This window comes from Stegostoma tigrinum, chromosome 12 (assembly GCF_030684315.1).
Source record: "Stegostoma tigrinum isolate sSteTig4 chromosome 12, sSteTig4.hap1, whole genome shotgun sequence".
Lineage (NCBI taxonomy): Eukaryota > Metazoa > Chordata > Chondrichthyes > Orectolobiformes > Stegostomatidae > Stegostoma > Stegostoma tigrinum.
In genome coordinates this window covers 152,701-176,103 of record NC_081365.1, presented here as the reverse complement: position 1 = coordinate 176,103, position 23,403 = coordinate 152,701, and the positions used below count along the sequence as shown (strand labels likewise).

Here is a 23,403-nt window from a genome sequence, read left to right as displayed (position 1 = left end):
GCCCTTTGGTCCAACTCATCCATAATGAACAGATATCCTAAATTAATCTAGGCCCAATTGCCAGCATTTGTCCTATATCCCTCTAGGCCCTTGCTAATCACAAACCCATCCAGAGGCCTTTTAATTGTTGTAGTTGTACCAGCTTCCACAAAATTCCAGCTCACTCCATATATGCATCACCCTCTGTGTGAAAAAGCTGCCCCTTTGATCCCTTCTAAATCTTTCTCCTCTTACCTTAAACCTTAAAGCCATGTTGACTATCCCTAATCAGTCTTTGTCTTTCCAAATACACGTAAATCCTATCCCTCAGGATCCCCTCCAACAACTTGCCCATCACTGATGTCAGGCTCCCTGGTCTATAGTTCCCTGGCTTTTCCTCACCAGCTTTCTTATTGTCCAACACATTGTCCAACTTCCAGTTTTCTGGCACCTCGCCCGTTGCTATCGATGATGCAAATATCTCAGCAAGGGAACCAGCAATCATTTGCCTTCCTTCGCATAGAACTGTAAGGTACACCTGATCAGGTCCCAGGGATTTATCCACCTTTTATGCATTTTAAGATGTCCAGCACCTCCCCCTCTAGTATTTTTCAAGATGTCGCTGTTTATTTCCTCACTTTCCAGATCTTCCATATCCTTCTCCACAGTAAACACTGATGCAGAATACTCATTTAGTATCTCCCCCATTGTCTGTAGTTCCACACAGAAGTGGCCTTGCTGACCTTTAAGGGACCCTATTCTCTCCATAGTTACCCTTTTATCATTAATACCCTCCTGATTTCCCTCTTAATTATACTTCTGCCTTTAAATGGAAAGATACTTCAAAAAAGTGCAATGTGGAGAGATCTGAGTGTTCTTGTGCATGAAACAATGTTAACATTCAAGTATTGCAAGTAATTAATAAGGCAAATGGAATGTTGGCTCATACTGCTAGTGGTTGCAGTTTATGATGCAAAACTGGGTGAATGGGTGGGCTGAGAGGAGGAAACAGATACTTCAGTGCGATTTGGACAAGTTAATTGAGTGGGTACATTCATGCCAGATACAGCACAGCTCGGATAAATATGAGGCTATCCACTTTGGGAGCAATGACAGGAAGGCAGGCTGCTATCTGGATGGAGATAGTTTGGGAAAGGAGGAGATACAATGAGACTTGAGTGTCCTTATTTACTGGTCACCGTAAGTAATCATGCAGGTTGTAATGAAGATAAATGGTATGCTGGCCTTCATAGTGAGAGGATTTGAATTTAGGAGCAGGGATGCCTTGCTGCAATTGTGACGGGCTATGGTGACCACAGCTGAAGTTATGCGGGTATTTTTGGTCTTTTGTCTGATGAAGGATGTTCTGGTTGTGCTGGGGGGATTCCACAGATTCATGATCCTTTGAGAAAAGCAATTTCTCTTCATCTCTGTTTTAAATCTGCTAACCTTTGCCATAAAAATATGACCTCTCATTCTAGATTGTCCCAAAAGGCAAACATGCTCTCAGTATTCTGATGAAAATCACTGGACTCAAAGTTAACTCTGCTTTCTTTCTACCGATGCTGCCAGACCCGCTGAGTCTCTCCTGCATTTCTATTTTTAATTTTGGCTTCAGCATTTGTTGTTCTTCGTTTTATGTTAACATCTTTTCAATGCCTATTTTGTCAATTGTCTTTAGTATCTTATACATCTCAATTAGATCTCCTCTCATTCTTCTTAACTCCAGAGAGTGTAAGCCTAAACTGCTCAGTCTCTCTTTCTAAGTCAAACCCCTCATCTGTGGTATCAATGTAGTGAACTTCCTCTAAGCTGCCTCCAATACAACTATGTCCATCCTCAAGTAAGGTGACCAAAACTGTACACAAATCTCTGGGTGCAGTCTCACTAATGCCTTGTACTGTTGCACCAACATTTCCCTAATTTTATACTCCGTAACTTTAACAATAAATGCCAAAATTCCTTTTGCCATCTTTATTACCTGCTGTAAAGAAAATTTAAAAGAAAATTCACTCAGCTGATTCCTCTGATGAAAGGCTTGATTTATCAATGACAGATAAACAGGTAAGCTTTTGTTCTTTAGGGTTAAGAAGAGTGAGGAGTGATCTTATTGGACCATATAGGATTCTGAGGGGGCTTGACAAAGTAAATGTTGAGAAAATGTTTCTGCTATTCGGGAAATCTCAAATGAGGGGATACAGATACAGAATAAGGGGGCACTCACTATATTGAGACGTGAAGGAGTTTATTTTCTCAGGAGGATAGTAAAGGTCTTGAATTCTCTACTCAGAGTTTTGGACACTCGGTCACTGAAAGCATTTATAACAGGAAGATTTTTTTTTGCCTCAATCCTCCGATATTTCAATGAGACACAGGCAAACAGTTGGAGTTGAGGCCTGAGGTACATCAGCCAGGTCAGCAAATAACATTTGCACCACACAAATGCCAGACAATGGCTTTCTCCAACAAGACACAATCTAACCACCACTGCTTGACATTCAGCACTGCTACAGTCACTGAATTCACCACGGTCAACATTCTGGGGGTTACCACTGACCAGAAACACAACCGAACCCACATACAGGTGGGGGTTACCACTGACCAGAAACACAACCGAACCCATATAAAGACTGGAGCTACAAGAACAGGTCAGAAACTAGGAACCCTGAAGTGAGTAATTCTCCTTCTGACTCCCCAAAGCCTGTCCACCACCTACAAGGCACAAGTCAGGAATGTGGGAGTGTACCCCTATTTGCCCAAATGAGTGCAGCTCCAACAACAATCAAGGAGCTTGACACCTTCCAGAACAAAGCAGCCCGCTTGATTGATACCACTTCCATAAACACTCCCTCCATCACCGATGCTCAACAGCAGTGTGTACTGTTTACACCTAGATCTCTCTGATCCTCAGTACTTTCCAGGGTTCTATCATTCATCATATATTCCTCTGCCTTTTTTGTCCTGCTCAAAAGCCTTGCTGAATTCCAAGTAGAACCTGTTGAATGCACTGTCCACATCTGTACACCTGGTCACGTCTTTGAAAGATTTAATCAAGTTGGTCAAACATGACTTCCTATGAACAAAACCATGCTGACTGTTCTTGATTAATATCTACCTCTCCAAAATGCAAATTAATTCTGTCCCTAAGAACCTTCTCCATGATTTCTATACTCAGATTGTCCCTTTCACTAGTGAACACCGACACCAAGTATTTATTTAAAACCCTACCTACATTGTCTAGCTCCACGCACACATTACTCCTACTGTGGGCTCTATTGTTTCTCTAGTTATCCTGTCTATAAATTCTGAGCCTATGTGCCACTCTTCACTTCACCTGACAAAGAGTAGCGCTTTGAAAGCTTGTGATTTCAAGTAAACCTGTTGGACGATAACCTGGTGTCATGTGACTCCTGATCCAGGTAATTTTGGTGAAGTTTAGGGTCTAGGCCCGAAACGTCAGCTTTTGTGCTCCTGGGATGCTACATGGCCTGCTGTGTTCATCCAGCTTCACACTTTGTTGTCTTGGATTCTCCAGCATCTGTAGTTCTCATGCTCTCTCTCCCCTGCTTTCACTGTACTGTTTTTTCCCTCTCCCCTGCAATTTGTCTTCATATCTGCTCTTCCATTTCTCTTGAATTGTTGGGGGCCTTCAGCACCATCCCAGCAATATGATTTCTCCTTTCAGTTTTTAAGTTCTACAATATGACTTTATTTGAGGAGCCTTCTTAAATGTTATCTCAACACTTCCTCCTCTTTTACCTCCTTCCCTGTCTCAATCGAAGACTCTGTCCTGGAATATTGAAATTTCAACCCTGCCCCTCAAAACAGTTTCGCTGACAGCAATGACTCCTCGCCCCATGTTTTAATTTGTGCTGCAACTCATTGGGCCTTCTACCTACTGGCTTAAAAAGCTCTCCTGTATGCATTTTAAGAATTTTATTCCCTCTACACCTTTCACACTATGACTATCCCAGTTAATGTTGTCAAAATTGATACTGAAGTTGAAATTCCCTGATATCTTTACCCTATTACTTTTACAATTCCTTGAAGTTTGCACAGAGCTTTACAGTTCTGAATTCATGCCTCAATGTCACTGATGTTGGGCAGGGCACATCTCTGAGACAAACACACTGCCTGCACTGGCCGGCTTAGACAGAGAAACCAACAAACACAGCCTGCACAACTTGTGGTGCACTAACATTTCCTGCATTATCTTCTGAGGCGGGGTATAAAATTTATCTAACAGACAAATCTATTTATATTTATCAAGGTACATGGTTCATCCTTGTACGTTGTGCCAGATGTGTCATCTGGAGATTTGATCTTATTATCTGTCTGGCTGAATTGAATTTCAGAATGCAGCAGCACAAAATACTTCTTGTACTTGGATAACAAAGTGTGGAGCTGGATGACCACAGCAGGCCAAGCAAGATCACAGGAGCAGGAAGGCTGATGTTTCAGGTCTAGACCCTGCTTCAGAAGTTATCCAGATGTTCTAGGAATGAGTGTAGTGCTAGGGAGATGATGTCAGTTGTGGTACTGTTTCACTAGTAGGCAAATTACAGCGGATCGAATCAGGCTAGAGTTGATGATCAGTGATAATGGGAACTGCAGATGCTGGAGAAACCAAGATAATAAAGTGTGGAGCTGGATGAACACAGCAGGCCAAGCAGCATCTCAGGAGCACAAAAGCTGACGTTTCGGGCCTAGACCCTTCATCAGAGAGGGGGATGCGGAGAGGGTTCTGGAATAAATAGGGAGAGAGGGGGAAGCGAACCAAAGATGGAGAGAAAACAAGATAGATGGAGAGGAGAGTATAGGTAGGGAGGGGATAGGTCAGTCCAGGGAAAGTCAGAGGTGGGGTGAGGTTACTAGGTGGGAAATGGAGGTGCGGCTTGAGGTCAGAGGAAGGGATAGGTGAGAGGAAGAACAGGTTAGGGAGGCAGGGACAAGCTAGGCTGGTTTTGGGATGCAGTGGGGGGGAGGGGACGAGCTGGGCTGGTTTTGGGATGCAGTGGGGGAAGGGGAGATTTTGAAGCTTGTGAAGTCCACATTGATAACATTGGGCTTCAGGGTTCCCAAGCGGAATAGGAGTTGCTGTTCCTGCAACCTTCGGGTGGCATCATTGTGGCACTGCAGGAGGCTCATGATGGACATGTCGTCTAAGGAATGGGAAGAGGAGTTAAAATGGTTTGTGACTGGGAGGTGCAGTTGTTTATTGCAAACCAAGTGGAGGTGTTCTGCAAAGCGGCCCTCAAGCCTCTGCTTGGTTTCCCCAATGTAGAGGAAGCCACACCGGGTACAGTGGATACAGTATACTACATTGGCAGGTGAACATCTGCTTAATATGGAAAGTCATCTTGGAGCCTGGGATGGGGGTGAGGGAGGCGGTGTGGGGGCAAGTGTAGCACTTCCTGCAGTTGCAGGGGAAGGTGCCAGGTGTGGCGGGATTGGAGGGGAGTGTGGAGCGGACAAGGGAGTAACAGAAAGAGTGGTCTCCCCGGAAGGCTCCCCTTCCTCCACTGCATCCCAAAACCAGCCCAGCCTGTGTTTGCTTCCCTAACCTGTTCTTCCTCTCACTTCTCCCTTCCTCCCACCTCAAGCCGCACTTCCATTTCCTACCTACTAACCTCATCCCACCTCCTTGACCTGTCCGTCTTCCCTGGACTGACCTATCCCCTCCCTACCTCCCCACCTATACTCTCCTCTCCACCTATCTTCTTTTCTCTCCATCTTCGGTCCACCTCTCCCTGTCTCCCTATTTATTCCAGAACCCTCTCCCCATCCCCCTCGCTGATGAAGGGCCTAGGCCCGAAACATCAGCTTTTGAGCTCCTGAGATGCTGCTCAGCCTGCTGTGTTCATCCAGCTCCACACTTTGTTATCTTGGCTAGAGTTGATGTCGGTCATGACCAGCTCCTCAAAGCACTTCTTAATCACGAAGTGCTGAGCCACTGGGCAGTAGTCATTAAGGCACATCACATCTTTCTTTGGTTCACTGAGTGTATCAAGGAGGGATATGTTTTTGCCCACTACCTTGCTCTGCTTCATTTTGTATCCTGTTATGTTGTATAGATCTTGTCACAGACAGCGGGAATCTGTATGATTGGTTTGGGCCTCTATCTCAGCCTGTTACTGCCTCTTGGCATTTCTGATGGCTTTGTGGAGATCAAATCTGGATTTTCTGTATGGATCTTGGTCATCCACCTTTAATTCTGCACGTCTTGCTTGCAGTAGGCCATGGATTTCCCAGTTCATCCAGGTTTTCTGGTTGGGCACCACATAGATTGACCATTTAACCAAATGTTTATTTTGATTGGATCTATTTTGAATATTGCTAAGCAATTAAACTGTTCCAAACCAGATGTAGGTGGGCTTTCCAGAGTGTGCACTGTCCTGGAAACTGGCCTCTGAGTTCTCTTACTCCTTTCAGGCCGAGTGGGACTCTCTGGCTGTCTTGAGTCACTGACACTCTGACCCTCCTGTTTTATCTGTCAGCCAGAGCTCCCTGATTGGACCAGTTTAGACATAGAACATTACAGCACAGTACAGGCCCTTCGGCCCTCGATGTTGTGCCGACCTGTCATACCAATCTCAAGCCCATCTAACCTACACTATTCCATGTACGTCCATATGCTTGTCCAATGACGACTTAAATGTACCTAAAGTTGGTGAATCTACAACCGTTGCAGGCAAAGCGTTCCATTCCCTTACTACTCTGAGTAAAGAGACTACCTCTGACATCTGTCCTATATCTTTCACACCTCAATTTAAAGCTATGCCCCTTCGTGCTCGCCATCACCATCCTAGGAAAAAGGCCCTCCCTATCCAACCCTCTGATTATTTTATATGCTTCAATTAAGTCACCTCTCAACCTTCTCTCTAATGAAAACAGCCTCAAGTCCCTCAGCCTTTCCTTGTAAGACCTTCCCTCCATACCAGGCAACATCCTAGTAAATCTCCTCTGCACCCTTTCCAAAGCTTCCACATCCTTCTTATAATGCGGTGACCAGAACTGTACACAATACTCCAAGTGTGGCTGCACCAGAGTTTTGTACAGCTTCACCATAACCTCTTGGTTCCGGAACTCGATCCCTCTGTTAATAAAAGCTAAAACACTGTATGCCTTCTTAACAGGCCTGTCAACCTGGGTGGCAACTTAAAGTTTAACAGCTCTAGTCAGAGAACTCATTCTATGTGGTTTACCTGTCTGATCTTATTACAATCACTACAGTGTAGTTGCTGGAGGAGGTTACAGCGAAAGGGAAGAGTATAGCGGCTAGACGGGGTCACAGAGATAGGGTAGGTTGAAGGCGCTGGGGGGTGGGATTACAGAGATCAGGACAGGCATAAGGTCTGGAGGAGGCTACAGGAAAAGGGAGGGATGTTGGGGTTGGAGTAGGTGACAGATTGCAAAGAGTTAAGCCTTGGAGAGATCCTAAACATAATGGCAAAACTTTTAAAATGGAAATGTTTCTTGAATGGAACCAATTTGGTTGGTATGCAATGATCAGTGAGGATGGGCTTTGGGAAATGGGCAGTTGAGCCTTAAATACTAAATTCAGGCCTTGTAGGTGGTGGTGAAATTGGGTTGGGATGATGGAGAGAAATGACAAACCAGCCCAGCTGGAAGCAGTTGAGTCTGGAGATAATAAAATCAAGAGAGGGTTTCAGCAGCACACGAGCTATGATGGGGCAAACTCAGGAATGTTGCAATGGAGCTGGAAATAAGTGAGCTGATAGCTGGGTGTTTACCTGTGCCTGACCCATGTGTCTGACTCATACCCTCTCTCCGTGTAGTTCTCGGGCAGAAGGCCAGTCCGTCCAGTCCGATGTGAAATTCCACGGACCCAACCTTCACTCACATCCTGCTGGTTTGTGGGGTCCAAGAAGATATTATCACTGAAACTTAGCTTCAGTTCATCCTCATTCTGTGGCATATAGGGGTAAAGCGCACGTGAAACCTGGAGAAAAATAAAATTGGCAGTCATTGAGTACATTTCTTGAGAATGGCTCGAGGATATTCACGTTGATTGTGGTTGTATTTTTACAAAAGGCCTCTTCAGTACTGATGACTACAGCAAAACAGAATTTGACCCAGGATGATGATAAAATAGGTCAGTAGAACTATATCTCAATGGGTCTAGGAGAGAAAATAATTTCTAAAGCTCTCCTTAGACAATCACTTTAATTACAAAGATGAGCTGTGGGCATTTAACCCACAGGAGGTTGTAATTATCTCCATAGGAAAACATATGCTCCCCCCCCAACCCCCGAGAGGATGGGGAGAAGTGGATCCATACACCCCTCCATATCACAGCATTTTCACTGGATTCAGACATCCAGGAAATGTTTTGGTGTAACAAAAGCAGAAATTGTTGGAAAAGCTTAACAGATCTGGCAGCATCTGTGGAGATAAATCAGAGTTAACATTTTGTGAGAATCCAGAACTCTGCTCACAAAGCCTGCTGGGTGTGGGATGCAGGGTCCAAGTAACAAAGAACAAAACAAAACAAAGAAAATTACAGTACAGGAACAGGCCCATTGGCCCTCCAAGCCTGTATCAACATGCTGCCTGTCACAACTAAAACCCCCTACCCTTCCGGGGACCCTATCCCTCTATTCCCATCCTATTCATGTATTTGTCAAGACGCCCTTTAAAAGTCACTATTGTATCTGCTTCCACTACCTCCCCCAGCAGCGAATTCCAGGCACCCACCACCCTCTGTATAAAAAACTTGCCTCGTACATCACCTTTAAACCTTGCTCGTCACACCTTAAACTCATGGTCCCTGGTAACTGGCTCTTACACCCTGGGAAAAAGCTTCTGACTGTCCAATCTGTCCACGCCCTTCATAATCTTGCAGACCTCTATCAGGTCACCCCTCAACCTCTGCCGTTCCAGTGAGAACAACCCAAGTTTCTCTAACCTCTCCTCATAGCTCATGCCCTCCGTACCAGGCAACATCCTGGTAAATCTTTTCTGTACCCTGTCCAAAGCCACCACATCCTTCTGGTAGTCTGGGCGACCAGAATTGAACACAATATTCCAAATGCGACTGAACCAAGGTTCAATTTTTAATTTTTAAACTCAGTGCCCCAGCGGATGAAGGCAACCATGCCATATACCTTGTTGACTACCTTCTCCACCTGCATTGCCAGTTTCAATGACCTGTGTACCTGTACACCCAGATCCCTCTGCCCATCAGCACTCTGAAGGGTTCTGCCATTTACTGTATATTTTCCATCTGGATCAAAAATGCATTACCTCACATTTTTTTCTGGATTAAACTCATCTGCCATCTCTCTGTCCAAGCCATCAACTGAATCTATATCCAGCTGTATCCTTTGACGGTCCCCAACGCTATCTGCAATTCCACCAACCTTTGTGTCATCGGCAAACATACTAATCAGACCAATTACATTTTCATCCAGGTCATTTATATATATTACAAACAGCAATGGTCCCAACACTGATCCCTGAGGAATACCACTAGTTATAGCCCTCCATTCAGAAACACACCCTACCCTCTGTCTTCTATGACCGAGTCAGTTTTTCATCCATCTTGCAAGTTCATCTCTGACCCCACGTGACTTTACCTTCTGTATCAGCCTGCCATGAGGGACCTTGTCAAAGGTCTTGCTGAAGTTCATGTAAACAACATCCACTGCCCTACCCTCATTGATCACCTTCATCACTTTCTCAAAAAAACTCAACCAACCTGGTGTGACACGACCTCCCCTTCACAAAACCAGCTTGCCTGTCACTAATACACCCATTGATTTCCAAGTGGGAGTAAATCCTGTCTCAAAGAATCCTCTCCAGCAATTGTCCTACCATTAACGTAAGGCTCACCAGCCTGTAATTGGCTGGGTTATCCCTGCCACCCTTCTTAAACAAAGGAGCAACATTGGCTATTCACCAATTCTCTGGGACCTCCCCGTAGCCAGTGAGGACACAAAGATTTCCCTCAAGGCCCCAGCAATTTCTTCCCTTACCTCTCTCTCTGTGTTCTCAGGTATATCCCATCAGGCCCTGGGGACTTGTCTAACTTAATGTGTTTCAAAACCCTCAATACCTCCTCCCTTTTGATTTCAACATGACCCAAACTATCGATACACCCTTCCCCAGACTGATCATCAACCAAATCCTTCGCTATGGTGAATATTGAACAAAGTACTCATTTAATACCTCGTGCATTTCCTCTGGCTCCACACATAAATTCCCTTCCCTGTCCTTGAGTGGGCCGACCCTCTCCCTGGCTACCCTCCTGCTCCTTATATACGTATAAAAAGCTTGGGATTTTCCTTAATCCTGTTGCCAATGACTTTTCATGACCCATTTTAGCCCTCCTGACTCCTTGCTTTAGTTGCTTTCAACTTTCCTTGTATCCCACCCTTGCTTAGTGTGTTCCCAACCTCCTAGCCTTGCTAAATGCCTCCTTTTTCTTTTTGATTAGGCTCACAATATCTCTCATTATCCAAGGTTCCCTAAACTTGCCATATCTATCCTACATTCCTTTGGAATGTGCTAGTCCGGAGTTCTCAGCAACTTACACTTGAAAGCCTCCCACGTACCATATGTTGATTTGCCCTCAAACACCTGCCTCCAATCTACGTTCTTCGGTTCCTGCCTAATATTGTTGTAATTAGCCTTCCCCCAGTTTAGCACCTTCAACTGGCAATAACACCTATCTTTATCCATTAATATCTTAAAGCTTACTGAATTGTGATCACTGTTCCCGAGCTGCTCCCCTACTGAGATGTTGACCATCTGGCCAGGTTCATTCCCCAATGTTAGGCCCAGTACGGCCCCTCTCCTAGTTGGACTATTGACGTACTGTTTCAAGAAACCCTCCTGGATGCTCTTTACAAACTCTGCCCCATCCATGCCCCAAGCACTAAGTCAATATACGGGAAGTTAAAATCACCCATGATAACAATCCTGTTACTTTTACATCTTGCCAAAATCTGCCTACATATCTGTTTCCCTATCTCCCACTGGCTGTTGGGAGGCCTATAGTAAACCCCAAACATTGTGATTGTACCCTTCCTATTCCTGCACTCTACCTGTAATGCCTCATTGTATGAGCCATCATACAGCGAGACAATATATCATTATAAGAATTTCAAAACTGAAGTTGTTAGTTTTTCTCTGTTGTGTAAGCGGTGGTAGGATGGTGGATTCTCATTGTGGCCTACACGGTTTCATCCTGTTCATTCCCACTGTCAAGATCTGATGACTACAACAAGTGATTGAAATCAAAATTGATTCTGAAGGATCACAAAATATTCCTGCAATGCCCATCAGAAGGGAACAGACATATCTCTCATTCTGGTTAGATAGGAAGGTGGATATATCTAAACTCTGTCTCAATCTCTACGAATGGAGAGAGCTGACACCTCTATACCTTCACTGTACTTTGCTCAGACAAATCCATTACCTGATAATGTACAAATCGCATATCTCTGGAATAAATAGCTGCTGTCCAATGACAGCTAACCCCCAGTTTGATGGATCGAGCGAGTTCCTCCAGTTTCCACTGCTGCTGGACCTGAAACTTATGAGCGAGTGTCAGGTGCAGTTGTTTGTTGTAGAGATCAATCTGACAATCTGTTTTTAGAAAAGGACAAAGCCAAGAATCAAACAAGTGCCAGCTTTGCACACAGATATCAGAGAATCATATTCACTGCATTTTCTTGAAATCTGCAAACCCCGCCCCCCCCCCAAAGGATGATGAGTGGACCAATCCATTAATCCCTTCCAACCTTTCCCATGACCTGCACTCTCCCCATGACCCATGCCTTCCCTACTCACCCTATGACTTCCTTACTCTTCATAGCCCAGTCCTCTCCCCATGATGCCCATGACATCTAGGAGCTCTTCATTCTCCCCGTGAACCCTCCCAATATCACCACAACACTCTATAATGACCCCAGCCTCTTCCCATGACCCCTATGTTACATCCCACTCTCTTCCCTCTTCCCCTGACCTCCCTCCCTCACTCCCTCTCATGTTTCCTGACACCCTCACTTGCTGGTGTCTGTGACAGACTCTTGAGCAGTTTGTGAGAAACTCAAATTCACAGATTAACATGAAATTTCCAGAAAGATTTCAAATGGGTACAGTCTGTCATCCATTATGGACTAGCCATCACTCAGCATCACATCATTTACATGTTAAATTGGCAGAATGAGTGGGTGATGTCATCTTATATTTTCCCGTAGAATGGGGACATCGCTAGCTGTGACAGCATTTATTGTTTGACTCTTGCTGTCCTTGAGAAGGTGGTAGTGTGCTGCCTTCTAGAACCCATGCAGTCCATGTGCTGTAGGTGGATGCACAGTACGGTTATGGAAGGAGTTTTAGGTGAGCGTGAATATGGCTATAATGACTGGATTGTGAGAGATAGATGTTTAACAGGCTGGTGTGTTATGGGTAGATGTTTCATGGGTGGTTGTATAACAGGCACGAGTGTGTAACTGTTGAGCGTGGAGTGACAAAAATCTGCCTCACTTGACATTGAATATATCCACTGATCCACCTCCACTGTTCTCTGGAGAAGAGAAAACCACTTCTAATGACCATCTGAGAGAAATGTTATTCTCCTCATCCCCATCCTTAAAGGGAGGCTTCACGTTGTCAAGCTATGACCACAATTTTAGTTCCATCCGTAACGGGAAGTACTCTTCGAATATCCTGCCCTACTCAAGATCTTATAAGTTTCAATCTCATAAGACTGAAGAATTAATTTCCTGAGGGGAATTTATTTTCCAGAGTTGTGTTTTTTACACAGGAGGGTGGTAATTGGTTGGAATGTGCTGCCAGAGGAGGTGGTGGAGGCGAATACAACAGCAATGTTTGAGAGGTATTTTGACAGAATAGACTGGGATATAGAGGGTTACAGACCACGTATTCTGGCTCTCTTGAAATGAATGTTAACATTGCACTTGACTTCCTAACCGCCAGTTGAACTTACATGTTAACCTTAAAAGCATTCTGAACTAAGATTTCCAAAACCCTCTGTGCTTCAGATTTCTGAAGCCCTTCCCTATTTAAAAAATAGCCTAGACCTCTAAGCTTCCTGTCAAAGTGCAAAGCCTCACACTTTCTCACATCCTTTGCACACACTCCTAGCCGGTCCAAGTCTTTCTGCAGCTTCCCCACTTCCTCAACACTACCTGTCCCTCCTCCAATCTTTGTGTTATCTATAAATTTTGTAAAAATGCCCTCAGTTTCTTTGTACAGATCGCTAACATTCAATGTGAATAGTTGTGGCCCCCAAAACTGACCCTGTGGAACTCCACTGGCATTATGTGATAGTGCAATCTAGGCGTTCCCTCTTGTGGGAAAATCTAGAATTAGGGGTCATTGTTTAAAAATCGGGGGTCACCCATTTAAAACAGAGATGGGAGGGGAGATATTATCTCAGAAGGTGAGAGTCTTTGGAGCTCTCCGGAAAGGTGGTGAAAATCAAATCTTTAAGGCAGAGGTAAATTGGCAGGGGAATTGAGCTTAAGAGCCTTGAGGTTATGCTGCAGATCTATAAAACTCTGGTTAGACCACACTTGGAATATCGTGTTCAGTTCTGATCACCTCATTATAGGAAAGGTGTGGAAGCTTTAGAGAGGGTGCAGAGGAGATTTACCAGAATGCTGCCTGGACTGCAGGAAAGGTTGAGGGAGCTGGGGCTTTTTTCATTGGAGTGAAGAAGGATGAGATGTGACTTGATGGAGGTATAAAAGACAATGAGAGGCATAGATAGAGTGGATAGGCAGTGACTTTTTCCCGGGGCAGAAATGACTATTACGAGGGGGCATAATTTTAATGTGACTGGAGAAAGGTATAGGGGAGACGTCAGAGGTAGATTCTTCACACAGAGAGGGGTGGGTGTGTGGAATGTGTTGCTGGCAGTGGTAGTGGAGTCAGATACTTTAGAGACTTTTAAGTGACTCTTGGATTTGCACATTGGCCGATAGTAAAATGCAGGGTATATAGGGTAGATTGATCTTAGTAGGATAACAGGTCGGCACAACATCATGGGCCGAAGGGCCTGTATTGTTCCATGTTCTATATTCCATGCTCTAATGAGTATAGGCCCAACCCATTCTTCAGAACATTCAGAATGTTCATCCTTTCCTTGCAGGAAGCAGTTGAGTGGAGCTTCTCTGAACAGTTTTGACACGATAATATCCTTTTGGTCAACTAAAATGACAAAAACCATACCCAGTGTTTGGAAATGCTGGCTGTTCAAAATTGTGACTTTTTTCCAATCCTATTCTCAACTGTTGGCAACGTCCCTGCAAGTAATTAATCCTAAAGATTTTACAGAACGAAAAGAGGACTTTCAAATAATCATGTCTGTGCTAGCTGATGAAAATAAGTCGGAGCTGGAGTAAGTGATTCAAACCCTTGAACCTGATCCACCATGTGATATGATCATGGCTGATCTCATCTCAGCCTTAACTCCACCTTCCTGCCTGCTGTCAATTAACCCTCCAACACATTTCAAATTAACAATCTGCTTCCTCTTAAAATTTATTCAGTGTCTCACCATCCATGGGAGAGTGAATTCCACAGATTCATGACCCTTAAAGAGAAGTAATCTCTTATCATTTCTGTTTTAAATCAGCCACCCATTATCCTTAAACTAGACCCCTCATTCTAGATTGCCCCACAAAGGGAAACATCCATCTGCTCTAATCACATTTTCCAGCATTGGTCTATAGCCTTGTATGCCTTTGCATTGCAAGCAGAGTTTTAAATACTTCTTAAGTTTCTTTTGAGTTCCCACCTCTTCTACCCTTTCAGGTAATGAGTTCCAGATACCCACACATTTTTGATAGTCAACTGGATCCATTTTCAACAGAGTTTCTAGAAATGTGAGCAGATCTCATTGAAATGTATACATTTTTGACATATTTGGACAGACTCGATGCAACAATGATGTATCCCCTCCGCTCGGAGAGTCCAGACAAAAGGCCTCGGGGCCTGGGGCAGGCCATTTAGAATTGAAATGAGAAGAAATTTCTTCACTGAATGTTATCAAGGTGAAGTCAGTGAAGATATTTAAGAAAGAAATTTGCTTTGACATTTAAAGTGTCGAGGATATGGCGACAGAGCAGAAGTATGGCATTGAATGGAGCAATGATGCAAAGGTGCCTGTGTTGGACACGGATGGACACAATCAGAAATCACATGAAACCAGGTTCTAGTCCAATAGGTTTATTTGAAAACTTTCAGAGCAAAGTCCCTTTGTTAGGTGGGACACTTGAAGAAGAAGTGAGATTCCAAAAGCTTGTGTCTTCAAATAAACCTGTTGGACTATAACCCGGTGTTGTCTAATTTTTGATATCGAGATGGTGGATCGAGTTGAATGATAGAACAGCGACAACAGGAAGAACATAGAACATGGAACAATACAGCAAGAACAGGCCCTTTGGCCCTCGATGTTGCGCCGACCTGTGAACTAATCTAAGCCCCTCCCCCAACACTATCCCATAATCATCCTTATGCTTATCCAAGGACTATTTAAATGCCCCTAATGTGGCTGAGTTAACGACATTGGCAGACAGGGCGTTCCACGCCCTTACCACTCCGAGTAAAGAACCTGCCTCTGACATCTGTCTTAAATCTATCACACCTCAGTTTGTATCAGTGATAATGGGAACTGCAGATGCTGCAGAATCCAAGATAATAAAATGTGAGGCTGGATGAACACAGCAGGCCCAGCAGCATCTCAGGAGCACAAAAGCTGACATTTCGGGCCTAGACCCTACATCAGAGAGGGGGATGGGGTAAGGGTTCTGGAATAAATGGGGAGAGAGGGGGAGGCGGACCGATGATGGAGAGAAAAGAAGATAGGTGGGGAGGTAGGGAGGGGATAGGTCAGTCCAGGGAAGACGGACAAGTCAAGGAAGTGGGATGAGGTTAGTAGGTAGGAGATGGAGGTGCGGCTTGGGGTGGGAGGAAGGGATGGGTGAGAGGAAGAACAGGTTAGGGAAGCAGAGACAGGTTGGACTGGTTTTGGGATGCAGTGGATGGAGGGGAAGAGTGGGCTGGTTGTGTGGTGCAGTGGGGGGAGGGGACGAACTGGACTGGTTTTGGGATGCGGTGGGGGAAGGGGAGATTTTGAAGCTGGTGAAGTCCACATTGATACCATTGGGCTGCAGGGTTCCCAAGCGGAATATGAGTTGCTGTCCCTGCAACCTTCGAGTGGCATCATTGTGGCACTGCAGGAGGCCCATGATGGACATGTCATCTAGAGAATGGGAGGGGGAGTGGAAATGGTTTGTGACTGGGAGGTGCAGTTGTTTGTTGCGAACTGAGTGGAGGTGTTCTGCAAAGTGGTCTCCAAGCCTCCGCTTGGTTTCCCCAATGTAGAGGAAGCCGCACCGGGTACAGTGGATGCAGTATACCACATTGGCAGATGTGCAGGTGAACCTCTGCTTAATATGGAAAGTCATCTTGGGGCCTGGGATAGGGGTGAGGGAGGAGGTGTGGGGGCAAGTATAGCATTTCCTGCGGTTGCAGGGGAAGGTGCCGGGTGTGGTGGGGTTGGAGGGCAGTGTGGAGCGAACAAGGGAGTCACGGAGAGAGTGGTCTCTCCGGAAAGCAGACAAGGGTGGGGATGGAAAAATGTCTTGGGTGGTGGGGTCGGATTGTAAATGGCGGAAGTGTCGGAGGATGATGCGTTGTATCCTGAGGTTGGTAGGGTGGTGTGTGAGAATGAGGGGGATCCTCTTTGGGAGGTTGTGGCGGGGGCAGGGTGTGAGGGATGTGTTGCGGGAAATGCGGGAGACGCGGTCAAGGGCGTTCTCGACCACTGTGGGGTGAAAGTTGCGGTCCTTGAAGAACTTGGACATCTGGGATGTGCGGGAGTGGAATGTCTTGTCGTGGGAGCAGATGCGGCGGAGGCGGAGGACTTGGGAATAGGAGATGGAATTTTTGCAGGAGGGTGGGTGGGAGGAGGTGTATTCTAGGTAGCTGTGGGAGTCGGTGGGCTTGAAATGGACATCAGTTACAAGCTGGTTGCCTGAGATGGAGACTGAGAGAACCAGGAAGGTGAGGGATTTGCTGGAGATGGCCCAGGTGAACTTGAGGTTGGGGTGGAAAGTATTGGTGAAGTGGATGATCTGTTCGAGCTCCTCTGGGGAGCAAGAGGCAGCGCCGATACAGTCATCAATGTACCGGAGGAAGAGATGGGGTTTGGGGTCTGTGTAGGTGCGGAAGAGGGACTGTTCCACGTAACCTACAAAGAGGCAGGCATAGCTTGGGCCCATGCGAGTGCCCATGGCCACACCCTTTGTTTGAGGCCTGTGTAGGTACGGAAGAGGGACTGTTCCACGTAACCTACAAAGAACCCCTCAATTTGTAGCTATGTCCCCTTCTACAAATTGATGTCATCATCTTCGGAAAAAGATTCTCACTGTCCACCCTATCTAATCCTCTGATCATCTTGTATGTCTCTATTAAATCCCCTCTTAGCCTCCTTCTCTCCAATGAAAACAGACCCAAGTCCCTCAGCCTTTCTTCATAGTGCCTGCGCTCCAGATCAGACAACATCCTGGTAAATCTCCTCTGTACCTTTTCCAATGCTTCCACATCCTTCCTGTAATGGGGCGACCAGAACTGTACGCAATACTCTACATGAGGCCGCACTAGCGTTTTGTACAGTTGCAGCATGACATCACGGCTCCAGAACTCGATCCCTCTATTAATAAAACCTAACACACTGTATGCCTTCTTAACAGCACTATCAACCTGGGTGGCAACTTTCAGGGATCTGTGTACATGGACACCAAGATCCCTCTGTACATCCACACTACCAAGAATCTTTCCATTGACCCGATATTCTGCCTTCCTATTATTCTTCCCAAAGTGAATCACCTCACATTTATCTGTATTAAACTCCATTTGCCACCTTTCAGCCCAATTCTGCAGTTTATCCAAGTCTCCCTGCAACCTGCAACATTCTTCCACACTGTCCACCACTCCACGACTTTAGTGTCATCTGCAAACTTACTAACCCATCCACCTATGCCTGCGTCTGAGTCATTTATAAGAATGACAAACAGCAGTGGTCCCAAAACAGATCCTTGAGGCACACCAGTAGTAACCGGACTCCAGGCTGAATATTTTCCATTAACCACCACTCGTTGTCTTCTTACAGAAAGCCAGTTTCTCATCCAAAAAGCAAGTTGTTTCTCCTATTTTCTCTCTTTCTGTGTTTCTAGTTGCTCTGGAATTGCACAGTAGAAGGGGCGGCATGGTGGCTCAGTGGAGAGCACGTCTGCCTTGCAGCACCAGGGACCTGGGTTCAATTCCAGCCTCAGGTGACTGTCTGTGTGGAGTTGCACATTCTCCCCGTGTTTGCATGGGTTTCTTCTGGGTGCTCCAGTTTCCTCCCACAGTCCAAAGATGTTTAGGCTAGGTGGATTGGCCATGCTAAATTGCCCATAGTGTTCACAGGTGTGTGGGTTATAGGAGGATGGGTCTGTTGGGATGATCCAAGGGTTGGTGTGGACTTGTTCGGCCAAAGGGCTTATTTCCACACTGTAGGGATTCTATTCTATTAAGAAACATTAAAATGCAATGATTTAATTCAAGCTCTCAACACCTATCTCAGTCTATGGCATAAAATAAATATTGACTGCCAAATGTTTAATCCTATTATGTAACTGTTTCACTGAACATTGCAATGCTCTATAATAGCACTCACAATCAGAAGTTCTGCTAATTCCACCTGAAGAAACATTCTGCATAGACACCCATCTGACAGTCAGAATAGAGTATCCGGAAGCAAACCTTCTCATCCATATCAGAGATAATGGGAACTGCAGATGCTGGAGATTCCAAGATTCTCATCCATATGCTTTTTCCACCACTCTGGCTAACTAGGACCCTGAATGTGGAGCAAAATCCTCAGTCTTCCATTCTTGCCATGAGTCAATATACCTTGGCAAGTTTACAAAGAGATGGCCTAATTCTATGAGGCAGCCTGGTGAGGCAATAGCTCTTCTACAGTCAAGTCCTCCTCTCAGCTCAAAACCTCCTTTATCACAAGTGAATCAGCAGATGACTTGGCCTGTGCTAAGGTGATGTTTCATTGTTGTGCTCAGTTGTGGAATCCTCTAATTGACTACTTGTGGTCATCCCTTGCAATTGTCCTCAATCCCCTTTGACTTCCAGCAAGACCTCAAGACACTGCAGAGCGAGTTCCACATCAATCAGTGCCTCCATTTCAAGCCACTTTTTGGTGCACTATATCCACCTCAGATTACAGCCCTGTGGAGGCATTCAGATAAGGGCTACATTCTCCAGTTTTGATAGTGCTATCCCTGTAGAAGCAAATTGCTGGGATTTTCCAGCGTCCTGAACTCATTGTCCAGATACTTTGGTGTATTTAAAGGTACTGTCCAAGGTTCAGTGACAGCAGAGGCAGCATGACACACCTGGGAGTGAACAGTGTCAGGAGCTACTAGATAAATACCTGAGGAGTGGGGTTAGTTAAAGCGGTGGGAGTGAAGCTGAATCCACAGGCAGCTTTCAGGAGGTGCTATGACAACTCGGGAACTAGATCCAGAAGCTGAGAAGTGTCTGGAGGAGATAGATTACAAAGAACTTTCTTTGGTCATTGTGATTTGTCAGGAAAACAGACTAAGAGCAAAAAGTCTGATTTTGGTGATTAGTGGATAACATTTTGTCACTTGTTCTGGGATTATTTTCTGTAATTGACAAGTAAATTGCAAAAGTAACAGATAGTTGTTATGGGGGCTTTAACTTTCCAAATATTGACTGGAAATGTCATAGTTCGAGTACTATAGATGGGTCAGGTTTTGTCCAATGTGTGCAGGAGGGTTTCCTGACACAGTATGTAGATAGGCCAACAAGAGGAGAGGCCACATTGGATTTGGTACTGGGTGATGAACCAGGCCAGGTGTTAGATTTGGAGGTAGGTGAGCACTTTTTGGTGATAGTGACCACAATTCGGTTTTGTTTCTTAAATTGGAGACCTGTAACCAGTGGTGTTCCACAGGGATCTGTGCTGGGACCACTGTTGTTTGTGATATATGTAAATGATCTGGAGGAAGGTGTAGGTGGTCTGATCAGCAAGTTTGCTGATGACATTAAGATTGGTGGAGTAGCTGATAGTGAAGGGGACTGTCAGAAATTACAGCAGAATATAGATAGACTGGAGATTTGGGCGGATAAATGGCAGATGGAGTTCAATCTGGGCAAATGCGAGGTGATGCATTTTGGAAGATCAAATTCAAGGGCAAACTATACAGTAAATGGAAAAGTCCTAGGGAAAATTGATGAACAGAGAGATCTGGGTGTTCAGGTCCATTGTTCCCTGAAGGTGAAAACGCAGGTTAATAGGGTGGTCGAGAAGGCATATGGCATGCTTTCCTTCATTGGACAGGGTATTGAGTACAAGAGTTGGCAGGTCATGTTGCACTTGTATAGGACTTTGGTTCGGCCACATTTGGAGTACTGTGTACAGTTCTGGTTGCCACATTACCAAAAGGATGTGGATGCTTTGGAGAGGGTGCAGAGGAGGTTCATCAGGATGTTGCCTGGTATGGAGGGTGCTAGCTATGAAGAGAGGTTGAGTAGATTAGGATTATTTTCATTAGAAAGACGGAGATTGAGGGGGGACCTGATTGAGGTCTACAAAAGCATGAGGGGTATAGACAGGATGGAAAGCAAAAAGCTTTTTCCCAGAGTGGGGGACTCAATTACTAGGGGTGATGAGTTCAAAGTGAGAGGAGGAAAGTTTAAGGGAGATATGCGTGGAAAGTTCTTTACACAGGGTGGTGGGTGCCTGGAACGCGTTGCCAGCGGAGGTGGTAGACGCAGACATGTTAGTGTCTTTTAAGATACATTTGGACAGGTACATGGATGGGCAGCAAGCAAATGGACACAGACTGTTAAAAAATAGATGACAGGTTAGGCAGAGGATCTTGATCAGCGCAGGCTTGGAGGGCCGAAGGGCCTGTTCCTGTGCTGTAGGCTTCTTTGTTCTTTGTTCTTTGTTTACTTTAGCGATGGAAAGGAATACATATATGCTGAAAGGCAAGAGCTATGGCTGGGGGAAAGGCAATTATGAGGCGATTAGGCAAGATTTAGGATGCAGAGGATGGGGAAGGAAAGTGCAGGGGTTGGGTGCAATTAAAATGTGGAGCTTTTTCAAGGAACTGCGTGTCCTTGATAAGTATGCACCTCTCAGGCACGGCGGAAGTGGTCGACTGAGGGAACCGTGGTTTACTAAAGAAGTTGAATCTCTTGTCAAGAGGAAGAAGGAGGCTTATGTAAAGATGGGGTGTGAAGGCTTGATTAGGGAGCTTGAGAGTTACAAGTTAGTGAGGAAGGACCTAAAGAGAGAGCTAAGAAGAGCCAGGAGGGGACATAGAAAGTCTTTGGCAGGTAGGATCCAGAAAAACCCTGACGCTTTATATAGGTATGCAGGAAGTAAAGAATGACTCTAGTAAGATTAGGGCCAGTCAAAGACAATAGTGGGAAGTTGTGCATGCAGTCCGAAGAGATAGAGGAGGCACAGTCCTTGGATAAGCATATGGATGATGATGGGATAGTGTAGGGGGATGCTCTTAGATTGGTTTCACAGGTCAGCGCAACATCGAGGGCCAAAGTGCCTGTTCTGCGCTGTATTGTTCTATGTTCTATGTTTCTATGTTCTATGTTCCATAAACACAGTGGTTACAAGAGCAGGTCAGAAGCTGGGAATACTACAGCAAATAACTCACCTCCTGAATCCCCAAAGCCTGTCCACCATCTCCAAGGTACAAGTCAAGAGTGTGATGGAATATTCCCCACTTGCCTGGATGAGTGAAGCCTCCAACAACAGCCAAGAAGCTTGACACCATTCAGGACAAAATAGCCCACTTGATTGACACCACATCTACAAGCATCCACTCCCTCCATCAACAACTGTCAGTAGCAGCAGTGTGTACTATCTACACTGCAGAAATTCACCAAAGATATATATGGTAGATACATGGGAACACCACCACCTTCAAGTTCCCTTTCAAGTCACTCACCATCTTGACTTGGGAATATATCGCTATTCCTTCACTGTCGCTGGGTCAAAATCCTGGAATTCCCTCCTTAAGGGCAGGAGGACTGCAACAGTTCAAGAGGGCAGCTCCCCACCGCCTTCTCAAGGGCGGCTAGGGATGGGCACGAAATGCTAGCCATCCAGCAATTGCCATGTCCCATGAGTGAATAATAAAAAATTCCAGAATCAAAACCAAAGTTGCTAGGAAAGCTCTGTAGGTCTGGCGACATCTGTGGTGGAGAAAACAGGGTTAACGTTTCGGGGACGGTGACCCTTCCTCAGAAGGAGGATTCCACAGATGCTGCCAGACCTGCTGAGCTTTTCCAGCAACTTTGTTTTTGTTCCTGATTTACAGCATCCGCAGTTCTTTTGGTTTTTATTTAATAAAAAATTCCCATTTTCACAGGACATTTCCCTTTTTATGGCCATCAGCAACCCTTATTCCCAGGGATGGAATTTAATTATTTTTTCTGTGATCATTCCTACAGGATGCGTGGAAGATGCTGATCCTCCATTTCCTGAAGCTGCTTGTCATTGTTTGTCCATGAGGCACAGAGCAGCAAATGAGGAGGACTTGAACTATGGCATCTTCCTTTTCAATTTCTGTCTTTTCTTCTTCCAGTGCTGGTAGCTCGCATCCCGAGGGCATCCTTCACTGAACACTTATCATGACCATCACCTTTTATTCATTCATGGGATGGGGGCCAGGCCAGAGTTTACTATCCACAGGCAGATGAGAGTCAACAACATTGTTCTGGCTCTGGAGTCACATATATCATAGAATCATAGAACCCCTGCAGTGTGGAAACAGGCCCTTCGGCTCAACAAGTCCACACTGAACCTCAGAGGATCTCACCCAGGCCCATCCCCCATATAACCCACCAAATCTACACATCCCTGAACACTACGGGTAATTTAGCATGGCCAATCCACCTAAGCTGCATGTCTTTGGACTGTGGGAGGAAACTGGAGCACCCGGAGGAAACCCATGCAGATGCTGGGAGAATGTGAAAACTCCACACAGACAGTCAGCTGAGGGTGGGATTGAACCTGGGTCCCTGGTGCTGTGAGGCTGCAGTGCTAGCCACTGAGCCACCGTGCCGCCGCAAGTATAGGTCAGACCAAGTGAGGATGGCTGTTTCCTTCCATGAAGGATGTTATTAAATCCCATGGGCTTTTACAATAATCAACAATAGATTCATGATCGCAATAGTCTCTTAATTACATTTTTTTTATTAAATTCAATTTCCACCATCTACCATTGTGGAATTTGAAACAGCATTCCCAAAACAGTACCTCACTCTCTGGATTAAGCATCCAGCACTAACCCTGCTGGAACTGCTGCC

At 45.3% G+C, this 23,403-nt stretch overlaps 1 protein-coding gene across 2 annotated transcripts in view; it reads right to left on the bottom strand.

Moving 5' to 3' along the window:
* LOC125456989 (ubiquitin-associated and SH3 domain-containing protein A-like) overlaps window positions 1-23,403 on the bottom strand; it is a 163,566-nt gene that overhangs the window by 93,800 nt on the left and 46,363 nt on the right. For both annotated transcript variants that reach the window (XM_059650053.1, XM_059650054.1), the window contains 2 exons: window positions 11,423-11,592; window positions 7,734-7,942 (listed from right to left, as the gene is read on the bottom strand). In XM_059650053.1, the coding sequence (XP_059506036.1) occupies window positions 7,734-7,942; window positions 11,423-11,592 (379 nt within the window). The remainder of the gene's footprint in view (window positions 1-7,733; window positions 7,943-11,422; window positions 11,593-23,403) is intronic.